Consider the following 21,477-nt stretch of genomic DNA (forward strand, 5'->3'; position numbering starts at 1 on the left):
TTTATTACCCCATAGGTCTTTTATCTTGCTTTCACTTTTTTTTTTTTGTCTTTCATTATCTTATTTTTGAAATGGGTGTCTATTAGATTAAAGAGATTTGTTTCCTTGTTTGTTCTTTCAGGGGAATTCTCTTGGTCTTTTAACTGGGAGTGGGTTCCTCTGCTTCTTTATTTTACTTACATTTCCCTTGCTCTCTGAGTTTAGGAGAAACAATTATCTACTGTGATTTTTTAGGGCTCTTTACATGTAGAAGGGTGTCACTGTGTAGCCTGGCTGGGTTTAGTATATTGATATTTGGTGTGATGGTTGTTTTTAGTATAGATTCCTATAGCCTCTTTCCTCAGCATGTGCTGGTCATTATCCCCTTGCATGGGGGTGTGCAGATAGGGTGGCTGATACCCAATCCTGGGGTTCTCGGCAGCAGCAGCAGCTCAGGTGCACCCCTGGAGCACATGATGGGAGCAGAGGTGGCTCACAACCACTCCTGGAGTCTGGATGGGCAGTGGTGGCCCGAAACCACTCACAGTGACTGGACAGGTGGCAGTGGCAGCTCACTACCCCTTCATTCTTTTTTCTTTATTCTGTTCCACGGCAGTGATTTCCACTACTATGTCTTCCAGATCACTGATCCATTATTATACCTCATTTATTCTGCTATTGGTTCCTTCTAGTGTATTTTTCATTTCATTTATTGTATTCTTCAACTCTGCTTGGTTGTTCTTGATATTTTCTAACTCTTTGTTAAAAACTTCTTGTAACTTCTCGCTTTGCACATCCATTCTTTTCCAGAATTCTTGGATTGTCTTTATGATCGTTACTCTGAACTCTTTCTTGTGTAGATTGCCTTTTCCAGGTAGATTGCTTATCGCCACCTCACTTAGTTGTTCTTCTGGGGTTTTATCTTAATCCTTCCTCTGGAACATATTCCTCTGCCATCTCATTTTGTCTAAACGTCCATTTGTATTTTCATGTATGTGGTATGTTTCTTGACCTTGGAGAAGTGGTCCTCTGTAGGGGATATCCTATGTATCCCAGCAGTACACTCCCCTCTTGCCATCCAAGGGCCAGTGACAAGCCCCATGGTAGGTTCTGGCCGGGGTTTGTGGACTCAGGTTCACAGGCTGCAAGACTGTAGATTTTTGTCTCTGGTGTCTGCACCCTGGTGGGTTGGTCTAGAGGCTTGTGCAGGCTTCTTGCTGGAAGGGGCTCATGCCTGCCCACTGGTGGGTGGAGCTGGGTCTTGGCCTTCTGTTGGGCAGGGCCGTGTCAAGGGGCATGTCTAGAGGTGGCTGTGAGCTCAGCAAGTCTTTAAGCACCCTGTCTACTGATGGGTGTGGCTGTGTTCCTACCATGTATTTTGTTGGGCTGAGGCGTACCAGCACTGGGGACTACAGTCAGTGGGGGCCAGGTCTTGGTGCTAATGACCTAAGTAAGATCTCCAGCAAAAATTTACTCAGATGAATAGTCCCTGATATCTCTGCCACCAGTGTCTATGTCCCCAGGGTGAACACAGTCTCCCCCCTTCCCCGATTCCCCAGGGGACCCTCCAAGAATAGCAGGTAAGTCTGGCCCAGACTCCTATGAAGTCACTGCTTTTGCTCTGGTTCCTGGTGCGCATGAGACCTTGTGTGTGCCCTCCAAGAGTGGAGTCTCTGTTTTCCCCAGTCCTGTGGAGCTCCTACAATCAAGCCCCGCTGGTTTTCAAAGCCAAATGCTCTGGGGGCTCCTCCTCCCAATGCTGGACTCCCAGGCTGGGGAGCCTGATGTGGAGCTCAGAACTCTCACTCCTGTGGGAGAACTTCTGTGATATAATTATTCTACAGTTTGTGGGTCGTCCACCCAGGGGGTATGGGATTTGATTATATTATGTGCATGCCCTTCCTTTTTGTCTTTGGATGTAGAATATTGTTTTTAGTAGGTTCCAGTCTTTTTTATCGATGGTTGTTCAGCAATTAGTTGTGATTTTGGTGTGCTTATGAGAACAGGTGAGCTCAAGGTTCTTCTACTTCACCATCTTGTCTCTCATTCCTTAAAGGAAGCCATACTTTCTTCAAATACACTTTCAATCCCCTTTTCCCTTTCTCCTCCTTCTCAGATCCCTATTTTGTGATTGGCTTGTTTTGTATTATCCCATAGGTCCCATATATTGCTTTCATTTCTTTTCATTTGTTTTTCTGTCTGCTTTTTCATTGAGTGATTTCCATTGTTCTATCCTCCAGATCACTTATTTATTCTTCTGCATTATTTACTTTGCTATTTATTGCCTGTAGCTTGGCTTTCATCTCAGCAAATGAATTTCCTAATTTTAATTGGCTCCTCTTTATAGTTTCTAGTTCCTTGTTACAGTGATCTGTATTTCTATCAATAACCTTTCTCAATTCCTTCAGTATTTTTATTACCTCCTTTGAACCAGGGATCTGGCAGACTGGAGAGGTCTGTTTCATTGTTCCTTCTTTCAGGGGAATTCTCTTGTTCTTTTAATTGGGAGTGGTTCCTCTGTTTCATTTCTCTGACTCTATTAAGTTAGGCGAAACAGTAATCTACTGTGGTCTTGAAAGGCTATTTTTATGTGGGAATGTCCCTGTGTAGCCTGTGTGAGTCTAATATTTTTGGTGTGAGGGCTTTCTTGAGTCTGGATGCCTACCACATCTTTCCTCAGTGTGTTTTGGCCATTATCACCTTGATAGGTGGCGTGATTGGTGTTGTGACCCGAGCTGCACTAGATGTTGAGCGGGGTGTCTTCTTTGCTCTGTGGTTGTCACAACCCTGTCTGGGGCAGGGTTTGCTCCCCAGTTGTTGGAGTAGAGGTTCCCAGATCTCTTTCTGATCTGTAGTGTGAGGTAGGTGGGACTGGAGTGCTTCTGCTGGGAGAGGAGCCACCGAGTATTCCTCTGCAGGAGCTGTCCACCAGGAAGTGCACTCTGTAGTATCGCCCATCACCCTTCGTGAACACTCACAAAGTACACTGTTGTTGGTGCTGCCCTTGGCCCCACCTCATGGGAATGCAGGCAGTCAGCCCAGATGTCCCTCAGGCACTGTGCTCACAAAGCCTCCAGTGCAGACCTACTGAAGTCAGACACCGGAACCAGCTGTAGTCACACACCTGGACCTGCCATGGAAGCTATGGGGTCAGCCCAGACCCTGGCCCCACCTCAGCATTTGTTGTTTATAGGCTTTTTGATGATGGCCATTCTGAGCAGTGTGAGCTGATACCTCATTGTAGTTGTGATTTGCATTTCTTTAGTAATTAGTGATGTTGAGCATCTTTTCATGTGCTTAGTGGCCATCAGTATGTCTTCTTTGGAGAAATGTCTATGTAGATCTTCTGCCCATTTTTTGATAGAGTTGTTTGTATTTTTTGTTATTGAGCTGCATGAGCTATTTGTATATTTTGGAAATTAAGCCCTTGTCAGTTGCATCATTTGCAAATATTTTCTCCCAGTCCATCCACAGGTTGTCTTTTCTTTTGTTTATGGTTTCCTTTGCTGTGCCAAAGCTTGTAAGTTTGATTGGGTTCCATTTGTTTATTTTTGCTTTTTTTTCTTATTGCCTTGGGAGACTGACCTAAGAAAACATTGCTGTGATTTATGTCAGAGAATGTTTTGCCCATGTTCTCTTCTAGGAGTTTCATGGTGTCATGTCTTATATTTAAGTCTTTAAGCCATTTTGAGTTTATTTTTGTGTATGGTGTGAAGGGGTGTTCTAATTTCATTGATTTTTGGGGCTGTCCAGTTTTCCCAACAACACTTGCTGAAGAGACTGTCTTTTCTCCACTGTATATTTGGGAAGGGACAGAGCAGGGACCTGAGTAGAGAATGGGGAGATTGCTGACACTAACTTATGCTTTTTACCAACTATTTTGAAAAATGAGTCAGGAAGAATTTGTTGATTATCTACCTTTCTCCTTTTGATAAAATGAGCTTTAGCAAGCTATATCTACCTTCTCCTTTTGATGACATGAGCTTTAGCAAGCTATATCCCTCTCAAGAATACCCCAGACAGGGAGCTTAGATGTATGTCTGGCTACAAACTGTTAGCAGGAAGACTTTGATAGCAAGTGCCTTGTACTTTAGACTGGGTCTTATCTTATCCTTGGGAATCAAGCCTGTCTGGCTGGCTGCCTTTCCTCTTTCCTTCTCTCCTTCCTTCTACTTCTCTACTATGAATTATAAATAGAAAGATATCATTTTAGTAGAAAGCCCAACATCTTCAATACAATTTGCAAGTTCTTCATGACCTCCAGCTGAACTTCCCAGCCCAGTTGGCCACTGTCCCCACCATTCTTGGTCATCTGGTCTCACTGGCCATCTTTCAGCTTCTCAGAGATGCCAGTCCACCACAGGGCCTTTGCATTTGCTGTTTCTTGTGCCTGGATTACTCTCCCCTGACACCACTCTTTTCAGCCCTGCCTTTGCCCAGGGTACCTCCTACTCATTCACCAAGCTTCAGTGTAATTCCCAGCTCAATTTCCGTTTCTTTGAGGGAAACTTTCCCTGGTCCCCCCGATTGGGTCAAGCTCCCTAGTACAAACTCTCAGAGCACCATGAGCCCTTCAAGTCAGTTACCAATTGCAGTTTCATATTTATTTGTGTAATGGTTTGATTGTCTGCTTTTCCAACTATCTGGTTAATCCCGTAAGAGCAGAGACAAAGTTTGCCCTGGCTCATACCTGATTCCTTAGTGTCTAGCACACAGCTTGGTTATCATAATATTTTGTGAGTCAAAGGAATGGATGAATAATTGTCATTTCATACCCAGGAAAACGTCCATTTAAGATTGATGGTTAAATAAAAATATTTTCAATAAAATAAAAACTAAGACAATTCCCAGCAACTCACTAAAAGAACTTCTAAAGGCTGCACTTCTGGCACTAAGGAAAGTCAATACAGATCACAGGTGGTCTAAGAGACAAGATCTTGGCAAATATGTTGGCAAATCTAAATGAACATTGACTGTATAAAATAATAACTGCAGTGTCTACTTTAGGGCATTAAACAACTAAGACACTGGTCAAATTAGAGCATATACATTAGGAGGAGAAAAACTGGAATTGAAATGATCTAGGAACCTCACATTGTTTGAGAAGGTGATCAAGGTACTGATTAATATTAGACTTTATTCAATATAAATATTTTAAGCATAGAGGGTATCCATATTTTAAAAAAAATAGGAAATATAGCTTCCAAAACAAAAAGTAAGAAAGTGGAATGAGAAAAAGGAAGTACAAATCACCCCAAAGAGCAAGAAAGGAAGATTAAAAAAAAGAAAGAAAAAGTAGGACAAATAGAAAGCTCAAAATATATGCAATCAAAATAATGAACTAACTTTTCAGTTAAAAGACAAAGAGTAAAGATTGTCAGAGTAAAGAAAATCCAACTCCAGATGTTTAAAAGAAACACTCAAAACCTAAAGATACAGAGCAGTTGAACAAAAGGATTAAAAGAGACAAGTACCAACCAAAAGGAGACGATGGTAGCCATACTGATACCAAACCCAATAGAATTTGAGGTGCAAAACATCTGGTATTAATAGGGATACTATATAATAATAAGTTTCTATTTGCCAGCAACATAACAAGTGAAGAAGATGCCGTCAATTCATTTGTATCTTCAAGGCATTGCGAAAACATGTCCATGGAAAGGGAGCAGCTCTGTTGAAACCAAGGGGGAAGCTCACCCCTTGCCTGAGGATGCATCAGCCAGGGGGGGTCCCGTCCCCCTTTACCACCGGCCTCAAACAGAAGGACCTCCCCAAGCTCCCCATGGCTTCACTTCCCTTGACTGCCGGCCGAGTGGACTGACTTCTGCTGCTGTTTGGCACAATTCCTCAGTCACCCCCACTGAAAGCCACAGCCGCTCACCCACACGTCCTTAGTCCCATGCTCTTCCAGCCCCAGGTCAGAAACCTAAAGGAACGCAAATGCTCTGTGTCAGGTAAACATCCTCTGATTCTCCCTCCTCCCCAAGCTTCACCATGTAAGTCTGACTTAAATTCTTTCTTCATTTTTTCCTTCTGTACTTTTGCATAATTATCAGCACTGAGCACTGTCCCAGGTACATAGAAAAAAACCCTTCAGAGTCCTTAGTCTGACTCTCAGGAGCTAGCCTAGCAGATCCTGCTCCTGTCACCTCCTGCGGAGGGAGGAGTGTGGTACCAATTACCAAACTCCTGAGCGATTCTCCACCCTTGGAAGCCAAAACTTTTCTTAGCTTCAAGCGTGAAGTTAGCCCTCAGAGATCATTTTCCACCCTTTTCACAGGGGTAATCACACGCATGTCAACCATTATTTCATGTATCCATTTTTATATTTAAAAATGACCTTTAATTATTGCAAAAAATCATTTTCATCATAGAAATATTAGAATATAAAGATTAATACAACTAAAAACTGACTTCACCGCTGTGAACACTTGGGTGCACTGCTATTTTTCCCATACACACAAACACACACACACACACACACCAATAGTTTTACCCATTCATTTCCATTATGAAATAGAGCATTTCGTCTGAGGGCAAAAAGGGGATGAAGACCCTTGGATATCACCAAGTCAGGCGTGTGAAGCACCCCTTAAAATCACGTGTTCTCAGGACTAAGTTTTTCACTGAAAAGTTGCAAAATCAACAGCACATGAAACAGTATGAGAAATGGCTTTCAAATGGTTTCCCCCCCAAAAGAAAATAGAGCTCTTTGAATTGGTTACCTGTGACTGCATGACAAAATGCCTCACTACCCCTAGACGTCACAAAATAAAGCCCTGAAATGGCATTGGCCCCATAGGAGCTGTGTCTGTGCTCCCTGAAAACTCACCTCATCAAGACTCCCTCCTTTTTTTTTTAAACTGTGGTAAGAACACTTAACATGAGATCTACCTCTTAAATTTTTAAGTGTACAATACAGGATTGTTAACTGCAGGCATAATGCTGTACAGCAGGTCTCTAGAATTGATTCTTCTTGCATGACTGAAACTTTATACCCATTTGAACAGCAACTCCCTGTTTCCCCCTCCCCCCATCATCCCCTGGCAACCACCATTCTAGTCTCTGTTTCTAGGAGTTTGACTATTTTGGATGCCTCCTGTAACTGGAATCATGCGGTATCTGTCCTTCTGTGACTGGTTTATTTCACTTAGCATAACGTCTGTCCTCCAGTTTCATCTAAGTTGTCGTGTATGGCAGGATTTCCTTTTTTTTTTAATCGAAGCTGAATAATATTTCCTTGTATGTATATACCACATTTTCTTTATCCATTCATCTGTCGATAGACATTTAGGCTACTTTCAGATCTTGGCTAGTGTGAATAATGCTGCAGTGAATACGGGAGTGCACATGTCTCTTTGAGATCCTGATTCCAATTCTTTTGGACAAAGACCCAGAAGTGGGATTGCTGGGTTATATGGTAGTTCCAGGAATTTAGACCCCAGGAGTCGGACTTGAGCCAAGAAACTCTGCTGCCCTTCCTCCCCACCCCCAACTGTGCTGACTGAACAATGGCAGATGAATGGGCGAATCAGATCCTCACTCTGGATTATGGCATTCAACCTGGCAGCGAGGTTTCTAGAAACACAGGAGAGCTGGAGTGCAGATCTGAAACATAGGTTTCAGTCTCATCCAAGGAGCCTAGAAAAAACAGATTCCCAGGACTCCCTCCAAGCACAATGAATCTGCATGTCCGAGGGGGGGGCCCTAGCATCTGTATTTTACGAATATCCTAGCTGATTCGGGAGCTCTGTCAAATTTGGAGAGCACAGCAGAGGGCAAATTCACGCATTTCTGATCTGAGGTCCCCGGAGCCACCCCTATGGCTCGAGACTTCCTTGGCTTCCAGGAGACATGGCAACATCTTCCAAGGAGCTGTTGTTTCCTCCAGCTGAAGTTGGATGCTGGGATTGTGGTCAAAAGAACCTTAACTAATACGGTCCAGAACCATTGACACTCTGGACACCTGCCGTGTTACAGCCTCCAGTTTGCACTTTGCAGTCTCTGCTGTTCTTGTGTTGCGTCTGCCTCTCCGTGGAGCATTTTCCCACGTTTGGACATTATGCATACGAGACACAGGGTCCTCAGAGCAAGACAGCTGATTTGTGAGTTTCAAATTCTCAATTCTGGGGGAAGCTGATCTCTGTAAGATGTTTTCCTGATTTAATTCAGCACCCTGTTGACCGCAGGTGTTGGTGTGGTTAAAGGTGGTGAAGGCCACAATTCTTCCTGCAGGTACAGCTTGAGCGTCTAGTGGGTACAGGCACAGATCTAGGCCAGTCCTTCCAGCGGAACTTTCCTCAGTGCTGGAAAGTGCTGCAACTACGCCGTCACTTTGGATGTGTGGCTGTTAAGCATGTGAAATGTAGCCAGTGCAACTGAGGAACTGGATATTTTATTTTATTTTAATTAAATTTAAATAGCCAAATGTGGCTAATGGCTCCTGTACTGGACAGTGCAGTTCTAGATTCTTCACCTGATTAATTATGCAAGGCAGGAACACCAGCTTCATGATCCAGATGAGGAAATCGATACTCGTAGAGGCAAGAGGAGATGCCTGAGGTCCCCAAGTGAGACAGGGCAAGGATTCAAACCCAAATTCAATCCATGATGATAACTGCTCTCCCCCGCCCCCCCCACACACAAACATACAAGCACAGACACACACACACACAATGTGTGTGAAATCCTGAGAGGGGATAAAATAAAATTGAACAGCCCACCTTTGAGGCATCAGCTCTGTTTTAGTTACAAAGCCAAAACAAAAAGAAAAGCCACGAAGCAGGACACACACTATCAATTCCTCCTAACCATGTAGCTGGTCAGGCCAACGGGCTTGGCTTCTCCTCCAGCCGTCCTGGCTCAACACGGGGCCTGTGGTCAAGTGTGTTTTATTGCATGCCGAAAACTCCAAGATAGCTCGGCCTCCAAGAACAAAAGTGATTGTGGGGTGAAGAGGGAAGGGGGCCAAGAGGCAGTCCCTCCCGCCTCCTATGACGAACACTGCGTCTAACAAGACGCATCCTGGCCTTTAAAACTACCGCCCAGCTGCGGAGGGGCCCTGCCGCGCTCGGAAAGGTCCCCGGCCGCCTCCTCGGCTCCCTGCGCCCCGGGAAAACTCCATCACTAACAGTTATGGTCAGCCATTTAAATCACATTACACTGTAAGTGGATATACAAATTGTCAGCCCTAATGAAATTTAGGAGGAAGCAGTGGGAGAGGTGAAAACACTTAGAACTGGTTTCTTGGTTTGCGAGACCCGAATTCAAGTGGTTTAAACTGCTCGCTGAGAACGTGCTCGAGTGTGGTTTTCCTGCCGGCGCGTGGAGGCTCCCTGGGAATTACCGTGCCGTCTCCTTCCTGGTTCAGCCTGGACTTGCACCTCGCAGTCGACCTCGAGGTCAACTTGGAGCGGCTCGAGGCATGAGAGGGTCTCGCTCTTTTCTGCACCTTGCAGAAGGCCTGGCGCCCAGCAGCGTCGGGGGAAGGTGGAGTGAGAGAATAAAAGCAGACAGGCTTCAGGCACAGCCGGAATCGTGAAAGTCTGAAGAGGCCCTAGGAAGGGAAATCCACCTCGAGGTTGCCAGAAATCCCTCCGGAAAGACTGCTGGGGGCTGGGAGGACTGCGAAGAATTGACCGCTTTTAGTCTCTTCTCCCAGGAAGCACACTCACGAGACAACGTGCCGAGGGGTGCATTGGAGTTACTCATGAATTATCTGCCACTAAATAGTTGATCAGGCTTCCCTCTCCAGGGTGGGAGGGGTCCCGGCAGACAGGAGGGCTTACAGATTAGGATAATAACATAAGAGCTTCTGGTTATTGAGTGGTCACCATGTGCCTATCACTGCGGGAACCCTTTTCCGGGTAATCCTCGCCGGAGCCCTGCACCGTGGATAGGGTTTGCCCCTTTCACAGACCAGGAAATGAGAGCTCAGAAAGGTCAAATTTGCCCAAGATTGTGCAGGTGTTTCTGATTCTGACACTCACAGTTTTCCTGTGCTGCCACATCATGCTGGGTGGGGCACGGGGCCAGGACGTGGTAGAGGAGGATGCAACGAGATGCTCTCCCTGTATCTGTAAGCAGCGGAGGCCGGTTTTCATTTGCATTCTTTTTATTCCCAAGTATTAGGGTTTGAGGCCTGTTCTCCACCTCCACATGCCATCAATTTCCTGGGACGCGATACTGCTGAACAGGAAACCAAACTCAGTCATGTGACCCCATCCAAACCATTGTGCATATGTCAGGGAATAAGGCCCAGAGAAGGGAAGGGATTTGCCCAAAGTCACACAGCAAAGTGGTGGCCAGAGGTGGACCACTATCCAGATGGTGAAAAGTGCTGTTGGGCTGGTCATAAAGCCAGGGTCTAGGTCTCTCAGGCCTGGTTCATGTGCAGAGGGAAACCTTGCCGCCTGCCCACCGGGGCCTCCTGAACAAGAGTGTGTGAACTTTCACCAGGGACTCCAAGGTGGTCTCAGCTCGGAAACTAGGACAGGTGACTCTAGGTCAGGAATGAAATGTTAGGTTTCTAGCCTTCCTTTTTTCTCTTCCCGGTAACCCTGAGGTACTGTCATCTCGTGGATAAAACGAGGGCTCTGTAATCAGAGGGACCTGGCTTTGCTTCTTACCGACTCTCTCGTTTCGGAAAAGACACTTAATCTTCTGGGGCTTCTGTTTCTTCTGTAAAATGTAAAGAGTAACCCTTCTTTTTGTTGGATGCCACGATTTCAAACAAAATAATGAAGAATACATTAAACAAAAAAACAAAAAAAACCCTACCCAGGACATGTGTGCAGTAAATGGGAGCAGTTGCTAATAAATCTGTGCTGCGAGTTGCACAGGTCTTATTATTTCCACTTGATAGACAGGAACCTGAGGCCCAAAGGAAGCTCACTGGCTTACCCACGGGGGCACAGCTTGATACCCGCAGGAAGCTAAGTGGGGTACGGTGCAGGGTGTGCCTAGGGTTCAGGGCTGCTCTTCTCAGCCTCAAAATCTTGCTCTGTAAAGAAGAGGTAGGTCCCCACCCTGCTCGTGTCATAGGTCTCTCCTGAGACATGGGAAAACATTCCTCGGAGTTTCCCAGGGATGGGGGAGGACTTGGCATGTCTGAGCTGAGGCTGAGCCCATCCTCTGGTTCCCTACCCTCTGCTTCCCCAGCCTGAGCCTGATCAAGAACCTTCAGGAGTCCCCTCCCAGTGCCTTGAAGGGAGCGCCCTGCAATTTGCTGAATCAGGGAGGCTCATGAGTCATCAAAAGCCGGTGATGGGAATGCGGCTGTTTTCTCCCCATGCCAGTGGGTGATCACTGCCGCCACCACCACCACCATCATCCCTGCCACTGCTTGAGGTCCTACTTGGTGCCATGCTCTTTACTTCCATGATTAGCAATCCTCACCAACACCCTATAACGTTATCATATCCTCATGTTCCACATGAGAATACTGAATGAAGCTCAGAGAGGTTAAGTAACTGGCTAAAGGACACACAGCTAATAAGAGCAAAGCTTGGAACCAGGTTTTCTTGACTCCAAATTCTTTGTCCTACCCTCTGCCCCATGCTTAAGGTGGGTTTCTGGGGCTGAGAGAAGGGAATCCTATTGCAGGTGCTGTCAGAGGAGAGAGGGGAGGTAGAGCCACTCAAACACTGTGGAATCTTGGCCCATGGGAGAGACCATTTGAAGGATGCTGCAGCAACTTCTCCCAATCTGTACAGATCTCCTTTGCAATGTGACTTTGCCACTCCTCTCATTGAGAGGTGGTGCCTATTTCTCTATCTCTTTGAATCTGGGCTGTCCGTGGGCTTGCTTTGGCCAGTAAATGCAGTGGAAGTGATATATAGTCATCCCTCCATGTCCATGGGAATTGGTTCCAGGACCCCCCCCCCCCCCCCCGCCAGATACCAAAGTGCGAGGATGCTCAAGTCCCAATGTCAGCGTTCTGTATCTGCGGATGTGGAGGGCCAACTCTAGTGTAACTGTGGATTTCAGGGCTCAAGAGGCCTTTGAGGCTTCCAGTCTCACCTTCATGGGATGTGGTATCACAGTGTGAAAGAGCCGATGGCACCCCTTATCCTTAAAGATAAGAGACCACATAGAGAGAAAGGCCCAGCCAGCAGCCAGAACCAGCTATTGAAGTGTGCGAGAGGCCGTGCAGGATCAGCCGGCCCCTCATCCATCTGCCGGCCCTGAGTAACAGCAGGACACCGCCCCTCACAGCTAACCCAGCCCATATCGTGTACCCACAGGATCCCAAGCAAATACAATGGTGATTGCTTTAAGCCACTAATTTTTGGTATGAGTGTGGTGTGTTATTCAGCAATGGGCGACTGATAAAGTGAGTGACTTAATTCTCCCAGCCTCGGCATCCTCATCTGTAAAATGGGCATGATGCTCACATCCGTGTCTGATAAGCTTGTCAGGGAGAGTGGAGGCGATGAAGCCTGTGAGTCTCGAGGCGCTGAGTCTAGCACGGTGCTGGCAGCATCTACATCAAGGGGTCACCACTGGTGTGAGCGGCTCTCGTCGGGGTCTCTGAGGCAAGCGTCATGTGGTAAGCCCCTCTGAGGGTCCGATGCACACAATAGCCCCTCACATTTGGCCCAAAATGTCAGTAAGGGTGAGGTTGAGAAACTCTGAGTTAGAGGGAAAACACTTGTGACAACCATGGCAAGTGCGTGAGTCTGCAGGGGTCAGTTAGGTGGCATAAATGGCTGGCTAACTGGACACAGCCAGCCCTGTCTGGAAGGAGCAGTGGCTGCTTGGATCCAGCTGAGCGTCGCTACAGGGGACCTGTGATACCATGTACCCAGGTGGCCAGTTCTTCCTGTTTTGAAGCCAGAAATCCAAATTTGAATGTGAAAATACTCATCTTTTTAAGCGCTGGCAACTAATTTGAGTATCTTTTTAATGCTTGCCAGTCAAACAAAACACATCTGGAAATGTGATATACACAGAGGGCCACGGTTTGTAACCTCCCCCAAACACTAAGGGGGCCTTCCTAGCACTGAGTTAGCCACTGGAGGGTATTTTAAAGAACACTGGCCCACCTTCCTGGGTTTAGTCTTCAGACTTATTCTATCCTTCTTAGCTAACCTATAGTGAGCTCTTCCTGTGTACTCGAACCTGCGCTAAACAGTCCAAACATGGTAACTCATGTTTATAAGAACCTACAGTGTAATACTCTCTCCCACTTTAACTGGGTGCTCAGAGAGGTTATACAACTTTTCCAAGGTGACAGAGCTAATGGCAATACCAGGATTTGAACCCAGGAGGTCTGGCTCCAGAGCCTATATTCTTAATCACTGAGCCAGGCTGCCCTGTGAAGGATGCTACAGCTCCACACTGCACATGGGAAAGCTTGCGAGGGACCGCTCAGGCTCACTAGCCACCCTAGGCAACAACCAGTCCACCGCCGTGGTCAGCCTGCGTTCCCCAAGTGCTCAGAAACTCAGTTCCTCCACCTAAAGCTGTGCTTCTCACCTGGGGTTGATTCTGCACCCTGGGGTACATTGTGCAGTGTCTGGAGACATTTTTGCTTGTCACAAATGGGGGAGCTACTGGCATCTAGTGGGTAGAGGCTAGTGATGCCGCTAAACATCGCGCAGGACAGCCCCCCACGATAAAGAATTATCCAGCCTCAGATGCCAAAAGTGCTGAGGTGGAGAAACCTGATGTAAACACCTGGCTGGCAACCATGGCAACTTCCAAAAGGGAACCAGCAGAGAATATTCCGGGTGATTCAGTCTGTTTACCTAGGACATTTTTTTTTCTCTCCTCAAATCATTCTTTCTTCTCTTGCCCTGGTATTTCTTCACAATCCCATGTCACTGTGCTAAATGCCTGCACTGAATAATAATCTCCCAATACAACTCTCTCATATATTAGTAGCAGCAGAACAAATAAGAAATGGGAAAAAAAATAGCTACAGGCAAAAAAAGATAAGCATTAAAATACACAATAGATCCTTGAGATTTGACCATAATATCATCTACATGCCTGAAATGTGCATTTTTTCCTGGATTCCCTAAGCCATAATCACACTCTAGGCCCACATCAAATTTCAACTGCCATGGACACCATCTCTGCCAAACATACACGTGACTGCGCTGATTTTATAAAATGATTTTAATAGAAAAGTAGTACAAGGTATGAACAAAAATAAATAATCTTTATCTATTTCTAGCCCAGCAAATGGTACACTGCATGTAAAATTGATCTAAAATGCAATTTTCCTTATTCCTTTTTTGCTTTTGAAATACTGAGACAGAATATTAATGAAATCTTCTAGATTAAAATTGATACATTTTTGGTTTTTTAAAAAAATCGTACCAACCTTTCATCATTCCACATCCATTTTTTAAAGTTGGCTAACAAGATGATGTTTTACTAACATAAAATATTATCCAGTCATCAGAGTTAAATGTAAGGTCTGTGCCAATAGGTAAATTAGAAGATTCCTTTACTAAGTTTTAATTCCTACGTTGCTGAATGCTTCCTGTATTAAGAATGCGTTTCATCATCTTACTTTCAAAGTATGGCATCTGGCTTTCACCATTCCACAGAGAGGGGAGACTAACAAATACTTTCTTAAAAAAATAAATATTTTAGAAGTATACTTTACAGTGATAATGCAGTATCTTAGACCTATGCCTTGGTGCGTGTTTGCATCATATATACCCTTCAAGTTATTAGTACCTTTTCTAGCTGTCTCTATTTAAATTATGGATCACTCAGTCTTTGAGGACTGTCTCTGCTAATGATCTCTATGAGTCAGCCAGTGACAGTCTCTTATTTGGAGTACTTATCCTGCTACAGTGTCATCTTTGATACTTCTGGTGGCTTGAACAATGTCTTGCAAAAACAAATTGAAAATTGTATTGGCAAGTCGTACAAGCATAGGGTTTGCATGGGCTACTGAAACACAGTGCCAGTCTCGGGAGGTCAGCAGCTTGAAAAACTGAACAGATACACTGGACTAAAGCTTAAAACAGTCTTCCTTTTATTTAAGCCCATAATTACTATTTTGAACATAGCTCTGTTTGTCGCTGCCTATATATAAATTTTTTGTTAATTTTCCTGTATCGGGAAGATCTTGAATGCACTCCAGGATGAGAAGAGAAAAAAATATGCTGACGCTCCTAAATCGAGTATATGTTTTTGCAATAAAAAGAACACTGGTCAATATACAACTGACGAAAAACTGAAACAGATGTGAGTCCTAGAACCACAAGCGTTTGAATTTGCCCAGAAATGCTATTTTAAACACTCTATATGTTGGTCTACTGTTTTTTTGTGGAATAATGCATTCTTGGCATCCTTAAAAGGTTTCAATATGTTACAAGGTTATCCGGAAAGAAAAAAAGCAAAGGGCTAACGTATCAATCTGTGCGTCGCGGGCCAGCCTTCGCTGCGCGTTTTCGAGAAGCACAAGGGCTTGTATTAATTGCACTTAACACAACGAACCTTCAGTTTCCTTCATCCTCTGCAGATTGAGGCTTGCTTTTCATAAAACTGCCTTCCAAGGGGCAAAGAGACACTCCATCCACACAGTAACTTCAAACAGAGCAGTGCGCTAGCTGCAGTGGTGAACACAAATACACTTTTTTTTGGACTAAAATTCTGGTCATGGATAAAAGCATGTGCCTTTTCAGTTCTTCTCTGAGATGTTACAACACCAACACGCTCTAAAACAATTAAGTTAGATGCATAATGCTCAAAGAATGTGAGCAATCCTATAACCAGCTTTAAGCCATCTGCTTGATTTCTTTTCTTGAGGAACATATATAGGAAAAGAGAATTCCCCTTTTGTTCCGTTACATATAGAAATCTTTTGAAGCTCCCAAATAGTTTGGTTTTGGTAAAATTCTCCACTCTTCTATTATTCTGACATGTAGTCACCCCTAAACTATCCCTCATGTTTTCTCAAAAACTCTCCACATGAAGTATCTGAAGGACAATTGAAACCACTTACCAATATCCAAGTAACGTTTTATTTTATATTCTATCTTCCATTTGGCATAAGCCTTTCGATGTTTGTTTTTTGAACCAGTGAAATATACAAATCACGCGAGACAGAAATATGTACAGTAAAAGTATAAAGGCCATAGAAGATATACATAATATCTGAATGACAAGTAGAATATTTTACATTAAATAGTTTCTTTTAAAAACTAGGATTGTTAAACTCAACTCTCTTCATAAACATGAATCACTAAAAAGGAACAAAATCTGGTTTAGCAAATAAAAAGAAATTACTTCATGGTTTTTGTATAATAAAAACCAAAAAAGTGACATTTTAAACTAATTAGTGCTTCTTACTTTCAAGATCTTTTGCTTGCAATTCACTGCAAACGCAAGGGAGTGAATATCCTTGTGCAATAAGAGCCACAGGTGGCTGAGGTGATCTGAGGGCCACCCATTCCCACGAGGGCTGCAGGAGATGTGTATCTCTCCAAACTTTTAAAACAACAGAAGTCTGAGATAAGAACACATTTGATGGCACTCTTTGGAAAGAGGTGTCCTGGTTTAAAAAAACGTTTAAACTAGCTATATGTGCTGTGAGCTGGATTTTCCTTAGGGACTCAAATAGGTACTATCAGGTCTAATGGGCACCAGTTTCCACTCTGCAAAATGCATGAAGGAAAGAGAAATGCTGACAGTGCTTCCGAGTGTTGAATATCTCTTCATTCCCACGTCTGTGATGAATAAGTAATGCCCTCTCCAGAAAGGGTACAGAAAAGGAGGATGGGGCAGGGAAGATAAAAGAAATCTTCAAACCAACAATGCACGTGACTAAGATCTTCCGGATTCCTCAGAAACAAGGCTGCTTCGTGATGCTCAGGGTGTGACGGCATCAAGGCCACAGCCCCAGCTCAACTCAGAAACCGTCTGGAAAAATGCCAGTTGGATTGCAGTGGAGGACAACAAGGCTCTAGACCGAAAAATAACCCGAGTAAAGTGTAAATCTAAACCACTGGCTGCACTGAGATATAATTATATTTATATTTATATATATATATGTATATATATATATATATATATATATATATATATGTATGTTATGTACAAGAGACTGAGATATCAGGCACCATTAAACCACACTTCCCCCCTTATAAATGCAACTGTTCAAGTCCACTAGGAACAGTTCTGGGGTACACCTGCAGGGTAATAGGAAAGCGTGAGTGGAGAGTCTAAACACAGGCTCATAACAGGGGAACGCTGCCACACCACTGTGCAGTCCATTTGCCAAGTAATGTCATTAAAACATAGAAAACTACCGCTCCTCAAAATAAAATTTAGACGGGAAAAACAAAATCCCTAAGTGGCAAACCGTTTCCCAAGCGGAGCTCCTAATGTTTCATTTCCTGTCCCACTATCAGAGGGGACCCAGTGGAGCTGCCGTTTGGAAACGTGGCCGGCATCACAGCGCAGCAAGGCACGGAGGAATCGGAGAGGGCTCAGGGTCAAGTAGGGAGGGCAGATGTCACTTCTTCCCCTCAAGTAAGTTTTCTGCTCTGGTGCAGTGCTGAACTGCACGCAATTACCTTGTAGCTCGGGCTGAGGATCTGTGAATGGAATTCATTTATTACTTTCATTGTTATCATTTATTAACCAAGTATCCCTAAGAAAATTACAGTATATTTTCCTTTACAGTCAAGCCAACCTCCCTTGCCCTTCTCCAAACAAAAAGTCTAGTACCCAGAATCACTCGGGGATCCTTTTCCAAGTGGATAAACTAATTCCCACAACAGCATTGAATCACTGACTTAATATAAGGAGTTTTTAAGTTTTCTCTTTTTTTTAATTTCTGGGGCTTCCCTCCCTGCTCCCCAAGTTTCAGTAGCTAGTAGAATGGACCATCTGTAGATGGAATGTTTGAGAACAGTGCAACACGTGATAAACCTTTTCTCTTTAAGGGATATGAGATTTTTGCTCTTAGACTTTAAATACCATTTTGGAAATGTTTCAGGCTGGCAGCCCCTGGGAAAGGGGCGGGGGGGGGGGGCGTCTCATTGTTTTGTTTTTTTTCTCAAGACCTTTCAACTTTCACCAGAGCACTGAATTCCTTTTAGTCACAGGAGCTAAATCATGCATAGATCTGTACCACCCTCTTGCAGCTGGATGCTACCTGTCCCATATGACCCCAGAGTTGAGACAAAGAAAACAGTGTTTCCCTGACCTTCCAGATGTGCACACATCTAACTTAAGGTGTGCGTTATTCCCCCCTCATCCTATATACCAGCAAAAGAAGTCTTGTCTTACCTTTTCAATGATCCACAAAATAAATATTTTCTTGGTTCCCACCCCCCCCCCCTTTTTGCCAAATAATAGTTATAATATTAATAATAAACCACAGAGTTCTCAGATGGGAACAGAAAAAAAAATGGTTCCGGTTGCAATTCTTGGGGACAAAAAATAAAACAGTATTAAAGACAACAACAACAACAGAATCACTGTACTTTCTATAAATAAGTGGGTCCTGGGAGTGGGGCTGGGTGACAGGCGGGCAGGCGGAATGCCCACTACTTGCACACGAACTGGTCCACGATCTCCGTGCACTTCTTGCACTTGACGTAGCAGCACCAGTGGAACTTGCAGTGGCAGCGCTCGGTCTGCACCGTCTTAAACTGGTCGTAGCCGCGGCCGCAGCACATGAGCTCGCAGCCGTCCATGCCCTCGGACGTCTTGTTGCACAGGCGGCCCTGTGTGCCCAGCGAGCCGGTGCTCTCGTTGCGCGCGCAGTAGTCGGGGCTGGGGTCGATGTAGACCAGGTCCTGCGTGGTGGGCGAGCTGAAGCGGCTGTTGACCTGCACCAGCTTGCCCCGGCTGTTGAGCCTCATGGCCGCTGCGCTGTCGTACTTCTCCTTCAGGGCGTCGCCCACCTTGCGGAAATCGGCCAACTGCAGCCAGCACGTCTTGAGGCTGCACGAGCCTGACACCCCGTGGCACTTGCAGGCCACGTCCGCCAGGTTGTACACCGTCTGCGGGGAGAAGGGGACAGTCAGCGGGCGAACTCACCCGGGAGCCCAGACTCGGGCGGGGGCGCGGGTGACCGAGCTCCCCGGCTGGGTGGAGCCCTGGTCACCAGCTAGACCTGGGCCTGGGCTACTTCCCCCTCGTCCTCCACGACCAGAAGCCTTGTGTTGCCTTCTTTAAAAAGTCTGCTAAATAAATAGGTTCTTAGCCCCTCATTATTACACACCATCATAATAAACAACCACAGTTCTTGAATGGGAGCGGGAAAAAAATGGGTTCCATTTGCCTCTTTTTTTTTTTTTTTTTTTTTTTTTGTGCAGGGAAGAACATTAGCAGCAACTCATACATCTTGAACACTCAGCCCAGAGACTGCTGTCAGTTCCTCACCTGCGTCACCTGGATTCATCCCCACCACCAGCCCATGAGGGAAGAGCTCTATTGTCCGCGTCTCACAGAGAAGGGAAGCGAGACCCAGCAAGGTGACTTACTGACCCAACCACTGGGAAGGGGGGTGGGGCCCAGGATTTGAACCCAGGCAGGTGGGCTCCAAGCTCATGCTCATGACTTGGCCCTGGGCGCCCAGCTGGTAAGTGGCAGGGCTGGGCAGGTGTCCAGCCCAGGTGGGATCAGGGTTCAGATCTTTACTCAGTCTCACTATGACTACTGCTGTGTGCCAGGCACTATCATAAGAGCCTTTACACTCTTGGTCTCACTTAGTGCCCCCAGCAGGGCTGTCACGTGGCCTGGATGAGGTGCTGGAAGTGACGCAGATGAGGGCAGGCGGCCCGCACAGGTCACACAGCTAGAATGAGGGAGAGCCGGGTCTGCATCTCAGGCACTCTCACTCCTGCTTCTCGCACAGCCCCTACTCTCTCTCCCCCTCTGCCTAGGCGAAAAGCATCCGTCTTGGACCCAGGCAGACCTGGGTTCTGTCCTAACTCTGTCCCTGAATTTAGGCAACAGGCTTCACCATTCTGAGCCTCCGTTTTCAATTTGTGAAGGGCACTGTGATGGTTGCAAGCTCACAGCACTGTTGCAAGGATAAAATCAGGAGAGGCATGAAAGTACTTAGCGGGCACGATGCGAGCAGTAAGCCTGGTCTGCAGGGTGACGGTCTGCACGCTGGTCCTGGGCCCTTGCCCAGTCACCCTGGCCTCCCAGTAGCAGCACCTATGGGGCTGGCCTCACAGGGCTGTGTGCCCAGCAGTCTGGGAGGTGGCGGCTGCCTGTTTATAGTGCTGACTGCCCGCAGTTCCTGTGCCAGTGACCCTGCAGAGCCGGCGCGCTGCGGAGGGCCTGTCGGGAACCTGGAGGGCCAGAGTGAGTGAGAAGGCTGCTTCTGCCCAGAACAGCTACCTTCTCCCTCCAGGGACGCGTAAGGGGCTTTCTTACAAGGGACGCTGAAGTAAGTGTACTCCCTTGATATGAAGTGTGTCAGGCCCGCAGCTAGTCTGGAGAAGGGTTTCGCAAACGTATTTAACCTTCGCTCCCCTTTGAGGAAAATCAAAAGCTAACGTCCCAAGGAGATTCTAATATGATTTCCTGGCACAGTGTCTAACTCTCCTCCTCCCACCCCCACTATCCTGCAGAAAAACTGTCTTCCCAGTAATCTCACCCACCAGCATCCAAGCACAGTTCATTGCTCCAATTATAACATTGCCAGAAACACTCACCCATTTAAAAATCCAAATGTTAAATGAAATTATATTGAAGGGGCTTTTCCCCCTCTCCAAAATCCCCTCTCCCCACTTGGAAATCCCTTGACCTGCTCTTCTTGGTTGCTGAGCCCCTGATGATTTCTCTCCATGAGAGAAGTCTAAGAAATCCGCAAAAGATGGATGAAAGCACCAAACAGGGGCACAACGGGGGGGCCCAGAAGGGTCAGCCATACCTCTGTCCTGGAAGCATTTCTGGTCTGAGACGCTGGGCACCTGGCATGCGGCGTAAGGTGATGTGTCCCTGATGAGGACAAGACCAAAGTCCTAGGGCCCCAGAGAGCGGGACCGGCATGCCCACTGCATGGCACGGGTCGGCTGCACTGGGGAGGGAGTCCACCCACACTGCTGGCACCACAGCGATGGGCGGCCGCGGAGAGGAGAGGCCACGCTCCCCTGGAGCAATTACCTGACCCCGCAAGGCTCCACAGGTGAAATTCTCCAGAGTTTAGTCTTTCCCTGAGAAACACCCCTCCCCCACCCAAATAGTTAAGATCAAATTTGAGAAGAAATAGGTTAGTTAGCTGGAATGATCTAGATAATCTTTGACTTCCCTATGTCCTTTGCTTCTAGTAACTAAGTTATCAGTTATCAAGCACTTACCACAGCCCTTCAATTGAACCTTATGAAATTGGATGTAAGAAATGGTCAAGTATTGGTAATAAGGTTCAATCTACTATATGACCCCAGTGAGTCCTACAGCAACCCCGAGTGATAGCTAACGCGCATTTAACAGATGTGCAAATGGGGAAACGGAGGCTCAGAAACGAACAGACAGAACGGGATTTTAACCTAGATTTCTTTAATC

At 45.8% G+C, this 21,477-nt stretch overlaps 1 protein-coding gene and 1 long non-coding RNA gene across 8 annotated transcripts in view; one reads left to right on the forward strand and one right to left on the reverse strand.

Annotated features, from left to right (window-relative positions):
- LOC132375095 (uncharacterized) overlaps positions 1–21,477 on the forward strand; it is an 87,881-nt gene that overhangs the window by 50,168 nt on the left and 16,236 nt on the right. For all 3 annotated transcript variants that reach the window (XR_009505893.1, XR_009505895.1, XR_009505894.1), the window contains exon 8: positions 19,275–19,433. This is a non-coding gene — a long non-coding RNA (uncharacterized LOC132375095). The remainder of the gene's footprint in view (positions 1–19,274; positions 19,434–21,477) is intronic.
- WNT5A (Wnt family member 5A) overlaps positions 18,302–21,477 on the reverse strand; it is a 28,974-nt gene continuing 25,798 nt past the window's right edge. For all 5 annotated transcript variants that reach the window (XM_059939936.1, XM_059939938.1, XM_059939935.1 and 2 more), the window contains exon 5: positions 18,302–18,959. In XM_059939936.1, the coding sequence (XP_059795919.1) occupies positions 18,501–18,959 (459 nt within the window). In that variant the 3' untranslated portion in view covers positions 18,302–18,500. The remainder of the gene's footprint in view (positions 18,960–21,477) is intronic.

The sequence above is a fragment of the Balaenoptera ricei genome, chromosome 11 (genome assembly GCF_028023285.1).
Source record: "Balaenoptera ricei isolate mBalRic1 chromosome 11, mBalRic1.hap2, whole genome shotgun sequence".
In the NCBI taxonomy this organism is placed as follows: Eukaryota; Metazoa; Chordata; class Mammalia; order Artiodactyla; family Balaenopteridae; genus Balaenoptera; species Balaenoptera ricei.